Here is a 20,329-nt window from a genome sequence, read left to right as displayed (position 1 = left end):
TATCGAGGAATCAAACATTATATCTTCTATGGGGAGACTGTACGGACAGACCATAAAGGAAAAATTAGAAATACATATAAAGGAGAAAATCAGAGAAGACCAGTACATTTACACTGTCGAACTAATAGAAAAAATAATGGCCAAAAATAGATCTGTCCATCTGATTTTTCTATAGCTTAAGAAGATGACTCGATATTTAGAACAGCTATGAGAAGGAATGGAAGACATCAAAGTTTATATGAATATTAATAAAATAAGTAAAGCACTCGACAAAAATAACAAAGTAGCTATCAAAATGGGCAATAAAATATGCAGTCCATTTAACCCATTTAAGGCCACCGTCCTTTTAAAAGACCTCGCTACAAAGATGCCTGTAACTTAATTATTTTGCTAGTTATTAAGGAGATGGCGTGCTGGTTCGTGTAATAAGAAGCCATTTTATTAAATAAAATTAACAATTATTATATAAATCTGGTGTTTTCTGCATAATTTTTGAGGTTACCTGAAAGACTGTTTACAGTTTCCAAACATGACTGATAGAAGGTGAGTAAAATATATTGTTTAGATCCCTTAATTTCAAAGATATTTTATGTATGTATTTAAAATGCCTTTATTATTATATATAAAAAGTTATATAATAGAAAAATTAGTATTATTTTTGTATATTGGTTATCAAAGTTTGGTGTTCTTTATAAAGAACGGTGGCGTTTTTCGCTATACTAAGTATGAATATTGTTTTAGGTACTGGACAAAACCTTTGACTTTAAGTGAGTTAATGGACGAGATAGAAAATCTGTCAGATAATGAACTTCCTGATGACATAATTATTTTTCCACCCAAAGATGGGGAAGAGACTGACGAGGACAGCGGTGATGAAGATGCTGTGGAAATAAGTAACTTGCCAGGAAATCAACTACGAGGGGAGGCAGAGATAGTCATAAATGATCAAAAAACCCATACCAAATCCGATATAAAAGAAGATGAAGACGACATCCCTTTGCCGCACTCTAAAAAGAATACTTCAAAGTCTAAAGAACAAGCAGCTCCTACAGTAAATGTGAAAGAACAGAAGAGCAAACGCCGCAAAAACTATCGATGGACCAAGAGAGATATAGATAGCAAGATTTCAAGTTGGAGTATAATAGAAGGTCCAAAAAACATCATTTCCCCGGTAGATACTTTTTTCTTATTTTTTGATAATACAGTTATTCAGATGCTTGTTGAATTTTCAAATATGTACGCCAATTTACATAACCGTGAAGGCGATATTACAACAAACGAAATTAAATGATTTATTGGAATTTTATTATATAGTGGATATATGAGTGTTCCTAGCCGAGATATGTACTGGGAAAAATCTCCTGATTCTACTCACGACCTTGTAGCTAATGCAATGTCTAGAAACCGTTTCAGATTGATTATGCAGAATATTCATTGCTGCGACAATGCAAAATTAGATACACAGGACAAATTTTCAAAGGTTCGACCACTAATTGATGTAATGAATCAAAAATTTCTTGATTTAGCACCACAAGAAGAACACCACAGTTTGGATGAGTCAATGGTTCCGTATTATGGAAAACATAGATGCAAGCAGTTTATCCGTGGTAAACCTATCAGATGGGGATATAAGTTTTGGATGGGGACTACTAGGCTAGGTTATGTGGAGTGGTTTGATCCATATCAGGGATCTTCATCCACTATTCAAGATAAATATAAACTTCTTGGTTTGGGACCTAGTATTGTCTTACAATTTGTTGATGCCCTAGAAGTCAAGGCTTCCAAATTACCCTATGATATATATTTTGACAACTATTTTACCACGCTGCTCCTTTTGGAAGAACTTACATCAAGGGGATGTAAAGGAACAGGTACAATAAGAGAAAATCGCCTAGGTAAAGATTGTGATATTGAGGGTTCAGACACACTGAAAAAGAAAGAAAGGGGTTCGTTTGACTACTGCACGGCAGAAGAAAGTGAAATAGTAGTTTGCAAATGGAATGACAATAATGTTGTTTCAATAATATCCAATCATAATCAAATATACCCAACAAAGCAAGTACAACGGTATTCTCAAAAAGAAAAAAGAAGGTGCTTGTTGATCAACCTAATATTATAAAACAGTATAATGAAAACATGGGTGGCGTCGATCGGGCAGATGAAAATATCAGTTACTACAGAGTAGCCATCCGTGGCAAGAAATGGTATTTTCCCATAATAAGCCACATAGTGGATCTAGCAGAACAAAATGCCTGGCAACTTCATAGAATTAGTGGCGGTAAAATGGATCATTTACAGCATCGTCGCACAATTACAGTAGGCATTCTTGAATCTTTTAAAAAGACAACAAAAAGAGGGCCTAGCAAACCTTCAGCCAATTTGCATAGTCACTCAAGATACGATCGGATGGACCACCTTATTGTCTATAAGGATACTCAAACTCGTTGTGCTGCTTGGCACAAAAAATGTAATTTTTGCTGCAATAAATGTAATGTAGCACTACATCCAAAACAATGCTTTTATAAATATCATACAAACTAGATATTTAAGATTTTTGTATGTTAATTTGTTGAAATAATTAGAATAAAAAACTTTCGTTTTAAAATTTTGGTACTATTAATTATTTTGTTATTCGCAATCATTGATTATGCCACCGTCCTTTTAAAAGGACACCCTTTTTTGAAAAACCTATCGTATTTTTTGCAAAATTTCTTCCATACTTTATTTCTGTCATCCTTAATAAGCCTAAAAATTAAATATCTCATTCAATATAAAAGAATAAAAGTTTCGGCGTTAAATGGGTTAAGACGACAAAGGGACTACTACAGTTCACCAAGAATAGCTGAAAGTCTGAAATTCTAACTGCCTGCGCGAACAATGAAGTGAGAACGCACTCGGAAGGAAAAAGATAGCCTGTACGCGCGGGTGAACTTTAAAATATAGGTACAATCGAAGACACAAATAAAGAAACGTAAAGTTTGAATAGTTTCTAATAGGTCCCGTACACAATTATTATTACTGTCATTACTTTTCTTCAGTATATTTGTAGTATTTTTTTTACAAAGTGAGATGTAATAAAATAGATCCAACAAAAAGCGCTTGTGTTGCTATAAATTATGGCATTATAACCAAAAATTATATTTTTATATTGACTATTTATACTTTATATTACCATTATATTGACCAAAAGGTTTCGGAGAAAAAGGGCGTAAGCAGTAGGGTAATAAAGTAGTAATAAAATCGTCTATTGCAATACTAAATAGAAATTAGATGTTCGGTCCCGGTGAAGCATAAATATGGTGTCTTTGTACCAATACTTTTGTTAAAAGAGATATTTATAACCTTTCTCGTATCCATTTCCATAGCATTTGTCGTCATCGTTTTATTCAGTCCACACAAACTTTTCACTAATTTAAAATCAAAACTGACATTTTTTTCAGCGACATATTGCTTTATAGAAGCCCATACTAATTCTATAGGATTCAAATCCGGATAATATCTTGGGTTACCGTAAAACTGAATGTCCTTTATCCTCGAGTATTTTGTCAATTTCATAGGTTTTAAACAGAGGTTTGCGTAATTTTATAATGTCGTATAATTCAAATTTCAACATGTCATCTGTAAAGGAAATATTTCGCGTTGTCAGCCACTGCTGCATTTCTGCTTTCCTGGAAGACATAGTTGGACATTTCTCAGTTTGTACGTTGTGATACGGTGCATTATCAATCACTAAAACGCTGTTCGGGGGCAAATTTGGTATCAGTTTATCCTGAAGCCACTTTTTGTAATTGTCGTAGTTCATTGCATCATGATAATCTCCTGTTTTTATAGTAGGTTTGTAGCGCAGATAAGCGTTTTTAACAAAACCACTTTCACCTCCAGCATGCACTATCACAAGCATCTGTCCTTTAGATACTGGTTTTTGTATGCCCTTGTTTGAACTATCGGACCAGCTCTTTTGGTAGGTATGAGATGAATGGACGTATGTTTCATCCATGTATACATATAATTGGGCGATTTGCGTTCCTGTAACGTTTCATACTACGTAAGAAATTCAGTCTAAGATGTTGAATATTGGGCTTTTCCATTAATAATTTTCTATTAGTTCTGGTTTTTCGCCAACGAAATCCCATCTTTCTAATTACTGTTCGTAGGCTCTCTATGGAACCTGAGTAGTTGTACTCCTCTGCAAATGTTCTGTGTATGCGTTTCACAGTTGGGACTTGTTTTTGTGTTATACAAAAATCCATTATATAACGTCGAAGACGCCCTATATCAAAATCGTCCAAGCACGTTTTTGAAGCGCTTTTTTTTTCTCTTTTTGTTTGGAGTTACAAATGAGGAATATTCGCCATCTTCAATTAATTGCATTTCCCGAGCAATTTTTTGAACGCTGCTTAAACCAACACCTGTTGCCAATACCACACGTTCCTGCACTTTTTTCAAATCTCTACACGGTTCATTGTTTTTCGCTTAATTTATCATAAAATGAATCACGTTTGCTATCACTTCCCGTGTCTGATTATTTAAAACTTTTCCTTTCAGATTCGATTTAAACAAAATTTGCAAATTTTAAATTGATTCTCCTTTGCGGTTCGTACTTACAAAAAATGTTTCGCAGACTGTACCGACTTGTTCACGTTACAAACGGTGGATATTAAGTGAACGTTCAGTGCGAGATCCGTCGGATGACGAATGGGCGTGGTTATTTTCAGACTTTCAGCTATTCTTGGTGAACTGTGCAGGGCTGCTCCACATCCCCTACCCTGTTCAAAATATTCCTAGAAAAAAATTCTGAAAACTTGGAAAAGAAAGTGCGAAGGAATGGGTATACCAGTAAGAAATGAATACCTATATAAAAAATTCCCACCCCCGAGATGGGATGGCAACCACCCCCGAGATGGGATGGCAACCACCCCCAAGGTTTTAACGTATGATAGCGGCATGATATAGAAAATGATCCTTGGACTATTCCCTACCTTCTGTGAAAATTTCAAGTAAATCCATGCTGGACGAAAAAATTGCGAGCCAAAATGCTTCACTTCCTCAATCGACTATTGGGGCCGATCGACCGGCTCTGTCCCGTCATACAGCTGACCGACTATAATAACTTTTATTTATATATATTTAATTTAGAATGTGTGTACTGATTTTCAGCCTTAGTAAATGGATTTAATTACCTTCGTAGGAAAGCAACTTTGATACCCTCTCAAGTAACCCCTGTTCTACGTTTCGCTTGACCGACCGCAGTATGTTTCTCTACACACTCACAGTAATCAACTGTGAAAAATCTAGCTTTAGTAAATTCAAAGAGATTTTTCAGCGCTGCCTCTTGGTCTATAACTAATGTTCGGCATTTCTATTTCCACTCCGTACATCGATCTCAAAAAAGATTATTCTACAAATTTGTATTGAATTGAATGAAAGCAACTGGACAGAAAAAGCGGAAAATAAACAGGAATGGGGGGAGTAAACCAAGCCATGAGCCTGCTTGACTAGAAGTGCTAATATATTATCATTATCATTATTGAATATGATATCAGGATGTCAATTACTAGTGGGGGGGAGTAAACCAAGCCATGAGCCTGCTTGACTAGAAGTGCTAATATATTATCATTATCATTATTGAATATGATATCAGGATGTCAATTACTAGTAACTAAACCATTGAGGTCAAGATATGCTAAAAATGGGATATAATATAATACTTACTTGGAATATACTGGCTCCATATGGCGTCCTCCAAGCATTCAGTAAATTATCTTTACCGGTGGAAACGAACCATTTGCCACACGTTGCGAATCTCAAACTAAGTACACAGCTCTCATGTAAATGCAATTGATATTTGTCTGCTTTCGTAGCGTGCAACACTTCGACGTGAGAATTCTCCATCCCGACTGCCAGCCATTCTCCCGTGGGACAATATCCCAAAGAGAAGATCTGAGAACTGAAGTCGTGTTGCTGTAGTTGCTTGCCTTCTCGAAGATCCCAACTGCGAACCTAAAAATAAAAAAAAATGTAAGATATGTGTACTCTAGCATTGTTTTGTTCTACCATGTATAAGATGTTAATTGGCATCTTACAATTCTCCAAAGAAGAGAGAATTAACAAAACCGAGGAATTAGAATAAACAAAACCCAACCATTTATTTACCTTCAAAAGTGCCGTTAGCAAAAAAATCTGTTTATTTACATTGACAAAAGCCGAGAAGTGGAATCCAATCGTCAACTAAGAGTTTTGTTTTGACGGGAAGAGATCATCAAAGCGTGAGAACAAGGAATTCAGTCTTAGTTTTTCCTTTCGCCAGTAAAGTCTTGGCCTGGTAGCCAGATGGCGAGGCGGTACCGGGAATTCATCGCTGCCTGAGATAGTTGTATAAGATAGTAAAAAAGAAGAGAGTCAAGAAGTTTAAGTATGTGTTCGCCCGCCAGAAAGAGAAGTGGAAGTAGAAGACAATTTGTGAAGAGCGCACTAGTCATATTGTGAATGTAGTTTTATATATAAAAAAATTATCCTGTTGATAAAATAAACTTAATAAAGCGCAATCCGTCGGACTTTTGGCGTGCGTCAGTGTCAATTGGTAATCGTTGATGAAACCTGGATCCACTACTACACACCAGAGAACAGAGTGAACGCATGACAGTGAGTCATGCGTTCTGACAATGGGTCAGAAAGGTCATGGTCACTATATTTTGGGATTGCTAAGGAATAATTTTAATTGACTCTACTAATTGAAACGGCTCCATATACAGAAGACAAGTGTTGTTTCTCCTAGACAATGTACGGACTCACAAGAGCGTTATGACTAGTGTTACCAGGTGTCCCGATTTGCGCGGGACGTCCCGATTTTAAGGGGTCTGGGAACGCGTACCGATTTGTACCTGATCGGGACACTAAATGTCCCGATTTTCACCCACGAAAACCAATGACTTGCAGTGAATTTTATAACTATGTTATAAAAACAAGGCACTCCTAAAAGCGGCAAAATCGAATGAAAGATATAATTTTAATAAAAAATAAATAATTTACTTAATCTGCGATTATTTTTTGTAATTTCGTCTGATTATTATTATTATGTAGGATTAAATACAGATTATAGAAACACCTTGTAAATGGACGGGAAATACGGCGATACCGTGAAATTTTCACGATTAACTCAGAATTGCATGGAAATTTGGACGACTTGTGCCGTTGGTTGCTTTTACCCGGGGGGTGAAAAAGCGCGCGTTTAAAATAAGTCCGGAGATGGATAAATTGACTAATTTTAAGCAATTTTAGTTCTATAGAATTTTAACTTAGTTAATACTTTTTGAGTTATTTACGATTGAAAATGTTTATTTTCGACAAAAAAAAATCACGTATTCAGGCGATTTTCACAAATAACTCAAAAAGTAAGTATTTGATTGAAAAAAATATTCTTAGCAAAAATGTAGCATAATATAAAAAATTTTTAAAAAGTGTGAACTCGTAAAGTCTAGACCTAACAAAAGCAAAATTGTAGCTCATGAAAAATACGTTCTTATTCGTCAAATTCCAAATCAAATATTTCAACGTGAAATAACCAAGAAATGAAGCACTTTTCCGGAAAAATCAATTAAAACTTTTTTAATAAAGCTTCATTTATATGTTTTAAAAAAGTTTCTAGCATCAAAACTAAGCGAGTTATGCTCAAAATCAAGTTGAATCCTTTTTTTTTTGTAAAAAATCGTTACAGCTTTACAAACAATTTACTTTACTTATGTATTTTTTACATGATTGAAAGGGCCTGAACGAGTCACTAATCACGAACGAGTGTATGCAAAATATGAACAGCCACATTTTAACCAATTTTTGTCTTACAGAAAAACAAAATGAATCTATCATATTTATAAAAGCAAAACCTACTTACTTTTTACTCCTTAATTTTTAGTATCCCTAATACTTCTATTTTCCAATATTTTAGGAATTTTTTTTACTATAAAACCAATTTTTTTAAAACTAAGCACTCCCAACCGGTAAACCTTACAGATCGTATAAACAATACACATATAAAGTAAATGGTAAAGCGGTAATGATTAACTTTATTTACGGTGCTAAATAGGGGGAAATTTTCATGATTTTTTTTACCAAAAAAGGGGCCAATTTTATTTTGAGCGTAACTCGCTTAGATTTAATGCTAGAGACTTTTATATAAAACAAAATTAAAGATTTTTTTAAACACTAAAAAATTTTAATAGGTTTTGCCCGAAAATTGCTTAATTTTTTGGTTATTTCAAGTTGAAAAATTCGATTTGGAATTTGAGGAATAAGAACGTATTTTTGATGAGCTACAACTTTGCTTTTACTGGTTTTATAGACTTTCTGAACATACAATATTTTTTGCTTTTTTAAAAGCTACTAAGACTATTTTTACTAAGACTATTTTTTCGATAAAATTACTCGAAAAGTATTGACTTAGTTTAAAAATTATATAGAACAAAAGTTTTTTAGAGTTAGTCATTTGATCCATTTTGGGACTTACTTTAAACGCTCGTTTTTTATCCCCGAAAAGGGGTAACTGTAACTGCCACCCCCAAGTAAAAGCAACCAACGGTACAAGTTCAACTTTGAAGTAGACAGTAAGTAGAACCTAAAACCAGATTTTCATGCAATTAGGAGTTGACTGAAAATTACACTCCAAAACAGTCATTTACTGGGCTATTGTTGTTTATGTGTCCCGATCTACAACCCTAAATCCCGATTTGTTTTTGCTTATGTACCGATTAAAAACAAATCGGACCTGGCAACACTAGTTATGACAGTAGCAAAACTTCATGAGCCGGGCTTCGAATTGCTTTCTTATTCAGCTTATCTTGGCGATTTGGTCCCCTTAGATTTGGCCCTTTGTTTGTGTTCCCTAATCTGATGAGATGGCTCGCAACTAAAAAATTAAGCTCGAACGAAGACATAATTGACTAAACGAACATATATTTTGCATAGCTTTCAGAATCGTATTATTCGGATGGCACAAAGAAGTTGGAAAATCGCTGGAATCGTTGTATTCAGCTTAAATGAGATTATATCGAATAAAATAAAAGATTTTTCGCAAAAATCATGTTTTTCATTTCAAATGCGGTTACTTCTGGTAATATTCAAATCCATGAAAATTAATCATAAGAAGTGAGGGGATATTCTATTAAAAGTAAAACCCCTTCAAGTGTAGTTAGTTATCTACTTTGAAGAAACGTGTGGAATATTTGACAATTTGTAAAAGAAAAATACAAAAACTATTAGGTAATGTAAAAAATAAAATAAAGTTACTAACCGTATTATCCAGTCCTCCTGTCCATAACTTGGTACCATCCGAAGAAATATCTATACAAGACGCGCCGTCTGTGTGTCCTTGGAACTGTCGCACCAGCGTCTGATTATGTAAGTCCCATACTGCTATATGCCCATCCGAACAACAACTGAAACACACTTTGGAGTCCGGACTAATAGCCAGGGCATAACACGCCGGTGCGCTAGATGTCAATTCGGCTTTTATTCTAGGTGTAGGACTAGCTAGGTCCCATATTGATAAATTAGAAGCTTCTCCTCCTACAATTAATGTCCTGCCGTCGGGCAGTAGTTTTACCGACCTAATGTAATTGTCTCGTTGCTAAAAAAGAAGAGATATATTAATAAAGTTATATTAATTAGTCACCCACCAACCCACCACAGATGAGGTGGGTTGATAGTTGATGATATTAAAAGAGTAGCCGGAAAAAATTGGGAATATGTGTTGCTCAGGATAGAGATGGATGGAAGCCGTTGGGAGAGGCCTATGTCCAAACATGGACGATAGAAGGCTAATAAGATGTTAATTAGTATACTAATTGAAAATATACAATGATGGGAGTGCTAATAACCGGCAAAATAGCGCAAAAGATGGAAAACGTATTAAGTTGTGAGATAAAAAGAAATGAAACTAGTCGAGCTGGGAAATTTAGCGATATTAACATATTAATTCACATTATATTGTTTCCCACCTTTATACGTATAGGAGGATTATGTCAACTAAAACTGTCACAGTCAACAAACTCGTCTGATACGTATAAAGATGGGAATCAATTTATTAATATAATGTAAATTTGACGCTTTGGCCACACGTGCGATTTTTTACGGCGCCCATTGGTTTGACTACCTCCTCCACCAATTTTAGATGAAATCATTTCAAAGCCTTAAGGTTAATATCTCTAAATTTACCAGCTCGACTAGTTTCATTTCTTTTTATCTCACAACTTAATACGTTTTCCATCTTTTGTGCTATTTTGCCGGTTATTAGCTAGCTCATCACTGTAATTGTTTTTATAAAAAAAATCCACGAGGAAAAAACTTTCCTGTAGTTGGCTGTATTTTTATTACAAAAGTTCTGTTTGTTTTATGATGTAGCCCTGTATAGGGAGTTTAACAAATATACCTTTTATAAAGGATTCCATGGTTTTTTGTTTTTATAAGGTAGAAACACAACATGGTGAAAATCACAAATCACTGGAAACTTTGAACTAATGATAGTTATATAATGACAATTTTCTTCCAAGAGTTCTAAGGTGATGGAGAGCCTCTTTGTACTAGGCTGTGGTCTATTAGATGTGACCACCTTTAGTCCCTAGCTTCTCATGGGACACGAATTAAACTATGAAACTGATATCAGTAACAGTTTATAATGTGAAGAGGAAGAGGAAAAAATTAAAAAAGGCAACAAAACGGCGATGATGCTCGGAAAGTGTCGCGAAATAGCCAACTTGTCTGCACGAACAGCACACAGTGGAAAAAAGCTTTAAGTACCTTTTGAAGAACCCAATAGAGTTTTGACAGCAAGCATTAAAGTATTAATGAAAGCTACAAACATTCATACAGGTGAATGAGGAGGAAAGAGTATTTTTGAAGTGTGTAAAAATATTTAATTCCTAGCTGAGCGCTTTGAGCTTATAAAGCCGTCTTCAGAGCTATGGTCAATAGTTTCAAAATACCACTATGAAGAGAGAGGGATCCATGTATGATGGAAAAAGAGGTTGTATTCAATCATACATGGGTCTCTATCTCTTCATAGTGGTATTTTGAAATTGTTGACAATAGCTCTGAAGATGGCTTTATAAGCCGAAAGCGCTCAGCTAGGAATTAACTTTACACATTTCAAAAATACATTTCTTCCCCCATCATTCAGTTGTTATAAGTGTGTACGACGTACGAAACATATCAGTCTTTACAATTTAATATATTATACAAGTGATACACAAAAGATCTTATGTCTATTAATCTATTAGGGAATGCCGCCCGACGGTCGTGACCCATAAAGAAAAACTAAATAAAAATAGCAAAGAGCTAATATGTAATTAAAACAAGACAGTTGACGGAAAAATACTACTCCCAAGTACAGAACAATGAAGACATTAAATAAAAATCCACAAGGAAAAAGTTTTCCTGTAGTTGGCTGTATACCATGTAATACAAAAAACAGTAAAATCCTTTATAAAAGTTTTCCTGTAGTTGGCTGTATACCATGTAATACAAAAAACAGTAAAATCCTTTATATATTTAAAATCCCTCAAAAGGGCTACATCAAAATCACAACATAACTAGTTTTCGACTGGTTTACCAGTCATCATCAGCGCTTACGTGCAATGTACATGCTAACCACCAAGATATTATTTAACAAAAATATGTGGGTCAAAGCCCAGTAAAAGTAGTCCGTCAAGGAAACATTGGTTTAAAATGCTACATTAATCGTGGATGTTTAAAATATTTTGCTAATCTGCCCCAGGCCAGGTAACATCTGCGCTGTGGATTTGACTTGTTCACATGGTGAAAGTATGACAGCAAGTGACAGCAAGTATTAAATAAAGATATCCACCGATCAATCAGAAAAGACATAGAACAAACATCGATAAACAGAAGAAAAAAAAATGCAGAAAAAAAAACAGAAATAATTAAAATACTACAAGAAAACAAAAGTTTGAAGTTTTCAGGCGCCATACGAACAGCAACAAAAATATGTAGACAATAAGAAACAATAATGGAAACTTAAAAGGGGTAAACCCTGTAGTTGGCTGTATACCTTCGTTAAAACAACGTAGAATGAAGTAAACACTTCTGTTGTATGTAGGTATATTAATTTATTAAAATTCTTAAAATTTATCCACAAGGGAGTGGAAGTACAAAACGTTTTCGGTCAAAATGACCACCATCAGTGTAAACGTCCAGTGTACAAGTAGTTGAAACTAGCCACTTCAAAAGGTGTAAAAACATCTAAATAACATTATTGCTACATTATAAGCTATATAATAATCGACCTTAAGTCGATGTCTTAAGATTATATATTATCACATGTCTTGTTAACCTCTCACCTGAACACATTAACCTTGTGCAATTTCCGAGCAAGGATGACATACATCCACATGTGATAATATATAATCTTAAGACATCGACTTAAGGTCGATTATTATATAGCTTATAATGTAGCAATAATGTTATTTAGAGGTTTTTACACCTTTTGAAGTGGCTAGTTTCAACTACTTGTACTCTGGACGTTTACACTGATGATGGTCATTTTGACAGAAAACGTTTTGTACATCCACTCCCTTGTGGATAAATTTTAAGAATTTTAATAAATTAATATACCTACATACAACAGAAGTGTTTACTTCATTCTACGTTGTTAATAATGGAAACATTACTAGGTACAGTAGTAATGTCCCTGCCCAATGGCGGATCCAGGGGAGGGCGATCGGCCCCCCCTTTCACAAGTTATATATAAAAATTATAAAAACATTCATTTATTTATCTATTTTCCATAGAAATTTAGCTAATCGCCTCCCCCTCTTGACGACGCCTGTGCCCCTGCCCAAAATGACAAATCAGGGATCAGACTTAATGTCACAAATAACATCAAACGAAGTTAAAACAACACTTAAAAATGAAAAATATCAAATCCCTTAGCGATGCATCAAACTAAGAAGTCTTCTCAGAATATAACAAACCATCATTGACACTGATATTCGTAGACTACGAGAAAGCATTCGATACCATAAGCCAGCAGAAAAGCACTGACAGAATGCCGAATAGACCATCGCTGCATTGACATAATTAAATATATCTACCAAAATGCCACAGATAACGTAAGACTATCTGAACAATAAACAAATAAATCCTGTATACAGCGAGGAGTACGGCAAGGAGACACCGTATCTCCAAAGCTGTTCATAAGCTTTTAGAACATACTTGTAGGAAGACAGATATGAATGAGTATGGTATCAACATAAATGGAGGGAAGCTTAGTCATTTTGAGATTCACAGATGACACCGTTCTTATAATCATGTTGGAAATATTACATCATCATGCTTGTTTGGAGCTCAAAATAAAGATAAACGTGAACAAGAGGCAAATAATGACTAATTTGGTGATAAATCGAAATATTGCTGTTGATGGAAGGGATATTTAGCAGACCGCTTCGTATAAGTACTTAGGACATGAAATTCGGTCGGACAGGGATAACCAGACATGTGAGCTTCCATCTTGCATAGGATTAGCCTGGGCAGAGTTTGGTGAATTAAACTACCTACGTATTTAAACCGTACCTACCCATGTGCCTCAAACGTAAAATCTTTGACCAGTGTGCGTTACCTGTATTCACTTATGAAACGGTGACATTAACATATCACAAAAAGGTAGTGGATAAGATTCGCCTGACTCAGAGGACTATGGAGCGTCAGATGTTGGATGTCTCTTTGAGAGACTGAATCACAAAGAAAAAATACTTTGTAGAACAAAAACAACAGCGCCATCGAAAAAATCGCGTCGCTACAATGGAATTGACAGGACACGTCGCCAGATTATCAGAATGGAAAAGAAGCACTACGGAACAGAGGACGCCCACCAACCACATGGATGTTAGCAGCAACGGGATTGAAGCCGTACAAGACAGAGACAGATGTAAAGAAGAGCTGAGGGAAAGCTGTATCCCAATGAATGCGTACAGGTTGATGATGATTATGATGATGAGTCTATTAGGAAAGATCTATGACGTGGAACAACCCCTTTATCTACAATCTACTATCTACAATGATGAACAGATGATCCGGAAAACGAAAGTATAGAGTTTGGAGATAGATCTAGATATAATTGAAATGTATGTAAATTGTGCTTGGTAACTTTCGAAAATGTACTTACTAAACAGTCCAATTGAGAAACAGGACTCTTTGATCCAGGTTGGCTGATGTCCCAAACTTTGACACATCCTTTTCCGCCGGTATATACATATTTGGTTGGGTTGGAAATAGTCACTGCACAAACAACTTCGCCATGACTAAGGGTATTGATTTGACGTGCGTGTCTGGGTATCCCCGGACCTATTAGAGCATCCGTCGGAAATGGTACTGGTTGAAGTTGGCCTTCGCCGTTCATGTGAAAAGAATAGGCCCTAAAAAATATAATGTAGATCAATATAAATTATTATTAGTAGAATAAGTAAGTACATTAAATAAAAACAATATCAGTTCGGGATACCCATATAAACCGCTATCATTTTGTATTCTACCGAGTATAGTGTGAAACAAAATATAAATAGTGTAATAAAACGAGCGCTTTGGTATTTATTTACTTTATTATTTATTTATACAAGTTTTCTTTACAAATATCTAGCTTAAACTAACTCTATTTACAAATCTGTCCGTATTTATATACAGGGTGTCCAGAAACTCTACCGACAAACGAAGACAGGAGATTCTTCAGATAATTTTAAGATAATTTAACCCAATTCACTTAGTCCGAAAATGGTTCCTAAGGGAGCTAGAGCTCTTTGAAGATGGCGTCTTGTAATTAGTTTTTCTTAAATACCTCCAAAACGCTTCTATTTAGAAAAACAAAAATTGGTACGCGTATTTATCTTCAAGATATAAATCTTATCCATCCATTGCAAATTTCTACTACCGATCATAGGCGTCCGTTTTGGGTAGGCCAACGGTTATTTTATCGCATAACTTTTTTATCTTTAACTTTTATGCATTTCTGACACTGGATTATTAAATTGTGAAGTATCCTAGTACTAAAAGGTACTCTTGTTTTAAATCGTTAGGACACACCGTTTTCTAGAAAAATGGATTTGAAAATTTTTTGCTTTTTGAATTAAAAAAAAATTTCAAAAAAAAACTGTTTAGAAAGACGAAAACTGGTACATTTATTTATATTCCAGCGATAAATCGATTTCATTAATTGCGAATTTCTAGTACTGATCATAGGCGTCCGTTTTGGGTAGGTCAACAGTTATTTTATAGCATAACTTTTTTGTCTTGAATTTTTGAGCATTTTTGACACTAGATTATTAAATTATGAGGTATTCGAGTACTAAAAGTTATGCTTACTTTATGTTGGTAAAATACTTCGTTTTTTTGTTGAAACGTTCTTTAAATTTTTTTTCAAATTCCAAAAACGAAAAACTTTCAAATCGATTTTTCTAGAAAACGGTGTGTCCTACCGACTTAGAGCAAGAGTACCTTTTAGTACTATAATACCTCACAATTTAATAATCCGGTGTCAAAAATGCATAAAAGTTAAGGACAAAAAAGTTATGCGATAAAATAACCGTTGCTCTACCCAAAACGGACGCCTATGACCGGTACTAGAAATTTGCAATGGATGGAATCCATTCATCTCTGAAAAGTAAATATGCATACCAATTTTCGTTTTTCTAAATAGAAGCGTTCTGGAGGTATTTAAGAAAAACTAATTTCATGACGCCATCTTCAAAGAGCTTTAGCTCCCTTAAGAAGCATTTTCGGACTAGATAAATTGGGTTAAATTGTCTTAAAATTAGCTGAGGAATCTCCTGTCTTCGTTTGTCGGTAGAGTTTCTGGACACCCTGTATACGATACAGTTATTATGGAACAATCCAGAAATATTCGCGCCCATCTCGATATATCTCCCGTCTCTATACCATTCGATCCATTGTCTGTCAGCACGCCTACGTGAGGTACGTTCCAGAACTATCGCGGACGCCGCGAAGATTCGATTACGTCATTCTCTTGTTGTGTACCTTTATACGGGGGTCGGCCAAGAGTTCTCTTTCGTTACAATAGTTTATATGGGTAAACTGTTTGATGCATTAGTGCAACAGATTCCTAGCATCTCCCAATGGCTTGGCTAAGCCTTGGGTATACAGCTTATTTTAATCGTTATTGACACTCACTTCATCTTCCCTCGTTAGAGGTCGCTAAAGTCATACGTTGGTAGAATATTTAAATATATTTACCACCGAGTCGAGGTGCATTTTGGTTCAATTCAGTCTTCTTGCAAAGCCTTCTTTGATAACGGGTAAACCTAGAAACAGGTGTCAGAGGATGGCAAGGGACTCGAATTAAATCAAAAAGAAACCGTCGATTTTTATTTAATTGAAAGTATGTAATTATTTCAAGTAAACTTACGGTTTTCCTCCAGGTATTGCGCCCATACCATTCGTTGCTATTCCGGGTGCTCTCGTGTGGGGGTGTCCATCGTATCCTAATATTGCGGGTCGACTGTAGGGCGAAGGGGCGACGTTGTTGTACGGACTTAAATGCTCTGGTCCTCTAGCAGCTCCAAGAGGATAGGGCGGGTACTGACCTGCATGACCCACTTTGGCAGTTGGAGCTGGTCCTGCTCCGAGATTAGGTGTCGTGGAGCGTTGTTTCGATCCGGGGGTGAGGGGTTTTTCCTACAAAACAAATAGCTTGTATAAAAATTATGCTATAGGTATTAAGTCATATTAAGGAACCTGGACCAAACGAGAAAATTATATAAACGTATGTATTTATTATTATTACTAAGTATTTATTTAATTATAAAAAGAAGCAGATACTATGGTTAGCAATGCTATAAATGGGAATAACAAGAAAATTAATGGAGCTAACTCAAATCTGCGTGACAGACTCATATGCACAAATAAAGATAGGAAACAGAACATGGATGCCAGTTAGCATAACATCAGGACTTAGATAAGGAGACCCAGTATCACCATTGCTATTCAATTTGGCCTTAGAATATGCAATTAGTAAAATATCGTCAAAGTTGATATGGGATTTGCGAATCGAGGTTCAAAATTATTGTTGGCCTTTGCTGATGATCTAGATGCAGTCGCTCATTCTACAAGAGACGTGAGAGAGGTGTTTTCACAACTCGAAGAGGAAACAGGCAGTCTAGGTCTTTGAATAAATTAAGAGAAGACGAAATACCTGGTAGCAACAAAAAATAATTATATCCGGAAGAATTAGCCAGAACATAACTATACAACTTCGACGTAAACTGTATCTGGGGATGGTAATCACAGATGACAACGACATAGAAAAAGAAGTCTAAGCAAAGATAGCTGCGAGGAATAGAGCACTATCCTCCCGATCATCATTATTAGGATCTAAACTGCTAAAAAGGCAATCTAAATTAAAACTGCACATGTCAATTATTCGCTTAGTTCTTACACGTGGAAGTGAAACATGGACTTTACATCTGCGGGAAATATTTAAGGTGATGGTATTTGAAAGGAAGGTTCTCATATTTAGCCCTCAAAGAGACGAATTGACAGAAGAGTGGAGAAGGCGCTGCAATTGGTGACTCTATATGGTACTGAAAACATCGTTAGATATATAAATGCTAACCGGATAAGATAAGAAGGTCATCAGAGAACGACATAATGTTAAAGACAGTGTTTTTTGACAGACCATTCGGTAGAAGATCAGTAGGCCGTCCCAGAAAAAGATGAAAGGATGATGTTGAAGCCGATTTATCTAGGATTGGGGTACAACAAAGGGAAATGAAAGCGTAAGATCGTAGAAGATGGAGGACTAAAGGGTTTGTGTACATATTAACACTAGAAAGTCGGAGGGGCCAATTTGGCCCCTGATGTGATTTAAAGTTATTGTAGATTTTTTATTTGAGGCAATAATAATTTCGTATTTTATAATTTTTAATATTTTGATACAAAGCCTTATTTAACAAAAAATATTGTTTACTAAATTTATTAAATGGTTCTAACAAATCTACCAAAGGGGCCAAATAGGACCTGTGTAAGTTATTATCGTTTTCTGGGAAATTCGACGAGCTTTTCTTTCAAATTCATGTCGATTGGTTAAAATATATTTATGTATGTTTATTGTAAATGGTTATTTACCCTTATACTGGTATTGGGCCTCAATTTTTGACCCTTCGCTTCGTTATCAAACAGATACGACGCGAATACGTTCGATAACGAAGCGAAGGGTCAAAAATCAAGGACCTGATCATCTACGTAACAAAGATATAATAATTATTGGTGAACACAAAGATGCAATTGTTGGTGTAGAGTGTAGAGGACCAAATGACGCGTCTTTATACTACAAAAGTAACTTCAAGACGATGACATATGTACGTATTTTATAATACTCTTCACTTGGAAGCAATAAATGCATGGATTATTTATAAAGAAATAACTGGAAGTGGACTCAGTCTTCGTAAGTTTATTCTTCGGCTGTGTGAAGAATTATGGGCCCCATACCTTGCCTCCTGAAATCTGGAACTACGCCTAGCAACATTAGGTCTACCAACAACTATCACTGTTACTATCCAAAAACGAAAAAAATATCAGTTGAAAACATTTTGTAAAGGAAATCATACTTCCAATCATTGCCACGGCTGTAACAAGGCAATGTGTGGCAAATATCAAAAACTGCAAACTGTATGGTGTTCCGAATGTTTTTGATAGGCAGCGAATGTGTTAAACAATGAAAGTAAAAAATAAAATCAGATTCTACCGTCTAGAGTAGATTTAATTTCTTTAAACTAAGTTTTAATTGATTAAAGAACGTGGCGCCAACATGATCCCTTCTGGCTTTCTAGGTAGATACGCTAAGCCAGACTTTCTAGTCTTAACATACTAACTCTTATATTAACAATCTATGGTACGTTTTTTCCTTGAAATGGAGTTCAATCTCTTTTAACATCCAAAATATGTAATATCATTTAACATTTAACTTCGTAATATAAATCAAATATATCTAGCTATGTATCATACCATGATTCGAATATTCGAAATTGAATTTAACATCCAAAATATGTAATATCATTTAACATTTAACTTCGTAATATAAATCAAATATATCTAGCTATGTATCATACCATGATTCGAATATTCGAAATTGAATTTAATCGCCGCAATCAAAGAAACAATGTTAATTTGGCGGCAAATAATGTCCAGATTAGAAATTTAACAACAAAATGAGGAAACATTTATAATTATTACTGCAGCTGATTGCTTTCCAAGCTATTAATCTTTACGGCTTTTTATAAAGATGTTCTAATTTAGTGTGTTAGCTAGAGTATTAGGCCTGGATCCGCGTACCAAAAAAAGGTTATTAATAGCAAGCTGAAAATTTGTTAATAGCTTAACGATGTCTAGTCGGACAAACTTTGATGTATGGGAACACTGAAACAGGGGACGTTTTGATTGTGGAACGTGATTTTAATTGTGAAACGTGTCATCCTGACAAATTTATGATTGTGAAAATTAGCAGGTTGTTTTCAAGTTTATTCCATAGCAAACTTTATAATGAGTTTTTCCGGCAAAAATGTTAGGCATTTGAATAAGTCCGACACGTAGAACATGTCAAATGATATAGTCTAAGAGCTAGTGAACCCTCCGACTAACGGTCGTCCTGTAAGGCTAGAAATTTTTCTAGTGATAATTCATAGCACATCAAGGCTAAAAACCATGACCTGGCAGGCCTCAGCGGTGCACGTCTATCTACCAGGTGAATCGAAAAGTGCAAATTTAGGGGGTAAAATAAACTTTCTCCTGTAAGGTTTAAATTTAAGTATGTGTTTGAGTAAGTCATTTAGAAGAAATGTGTACAATGACAGGCGATTCTGAAGAGCATAAGACCTTGCCAGGCGAGGGGAAAGATTAGGGGTTTTTCCTAAAATTATTCTTTTTGCATCGAACAAATTTTTTTTAGGTTTTTTGAATAATTCCAAACAGAAAAGGTCTTTAGTTATTTTTCCCTTAAGTTAATAGTTTTTGTTATATAAGCGATTGAAAATTTTGAAAATTGCGAAATCGTCCATTTTTAACCCTAAATCGGACATTTATCTAAATATTTCAAAGTTGCCAAGGTAGGTAGATATTCTTTAAACATTGATCGATGAAATCCCAAAAAGCTTTTTTTAATATAATATCGGAAACGCCTTTGTTTTTTAATTGCTAATCAAGCGGGCGCGACCCTGTGGTATAAGTGACGACGTTTGAGTTGGCATAAATTCATTATCTCGGGCAAATTTCAAGAGAAATCCTTAGACAGGTCGATTTTTATTTTTAAATTAGGACTTTT

General features: G+C 35.1%; 1 protein-coding gene across 5 annotated transcripts in view; it reads right to left on the bottom strand.

Moving 5' to 3' along the window:
- Positions 1-20,329, bottom strand: part of LOC114335738 (protein groucho) — a 645,524-nt gene that overhangs the window by 2,853 nt on the left and 622,342 nt on the right. For all 5 annotated transcript variants that reach the window (XM_050644661.1, XM_050644662.1, XM_050644664.1 and 2 more), the window contains 4 exons: positions 16,421-16,689; positions 14,171-14,420; positions 9,284-9,619; positions 5,713-6,000 (listed from right to left, as the gene is read on the bottom strand). In XM_050644661.1, coding sequence (XP_050500618.1) covers positions 5,713-6,000; positions 9,284-9,619; positions 14,171-14,420; positions 16,421-16,689 — 1,143 coding nt within the window. The remainder of the gene's footprint in view (positions 1-5,712; positions 6,001-9,283; positions 9,620-14,170; positions 14,421-16,420; positions 16,690-20,329) is intronic.

The sequence above is a fragment of the Diabrotica virgifera genome, chromosome 2, assembly GCF_917563875.1.
Source record: "Diabrotica virgifera virgifera chromosome 2, PGI_DIABVI_V3a".
Lineage (NCBI taxonomy): Eukaryota > Metazoa > Arthropoda > Insecta > Coleoptera > Chrysomelidae > Diabrotica > Diabrotica virgifera.
Note: the sequence above shows the minus strand (reverse complement) of the source record. Positions and strands in the feature narration are given on the sequence as shown.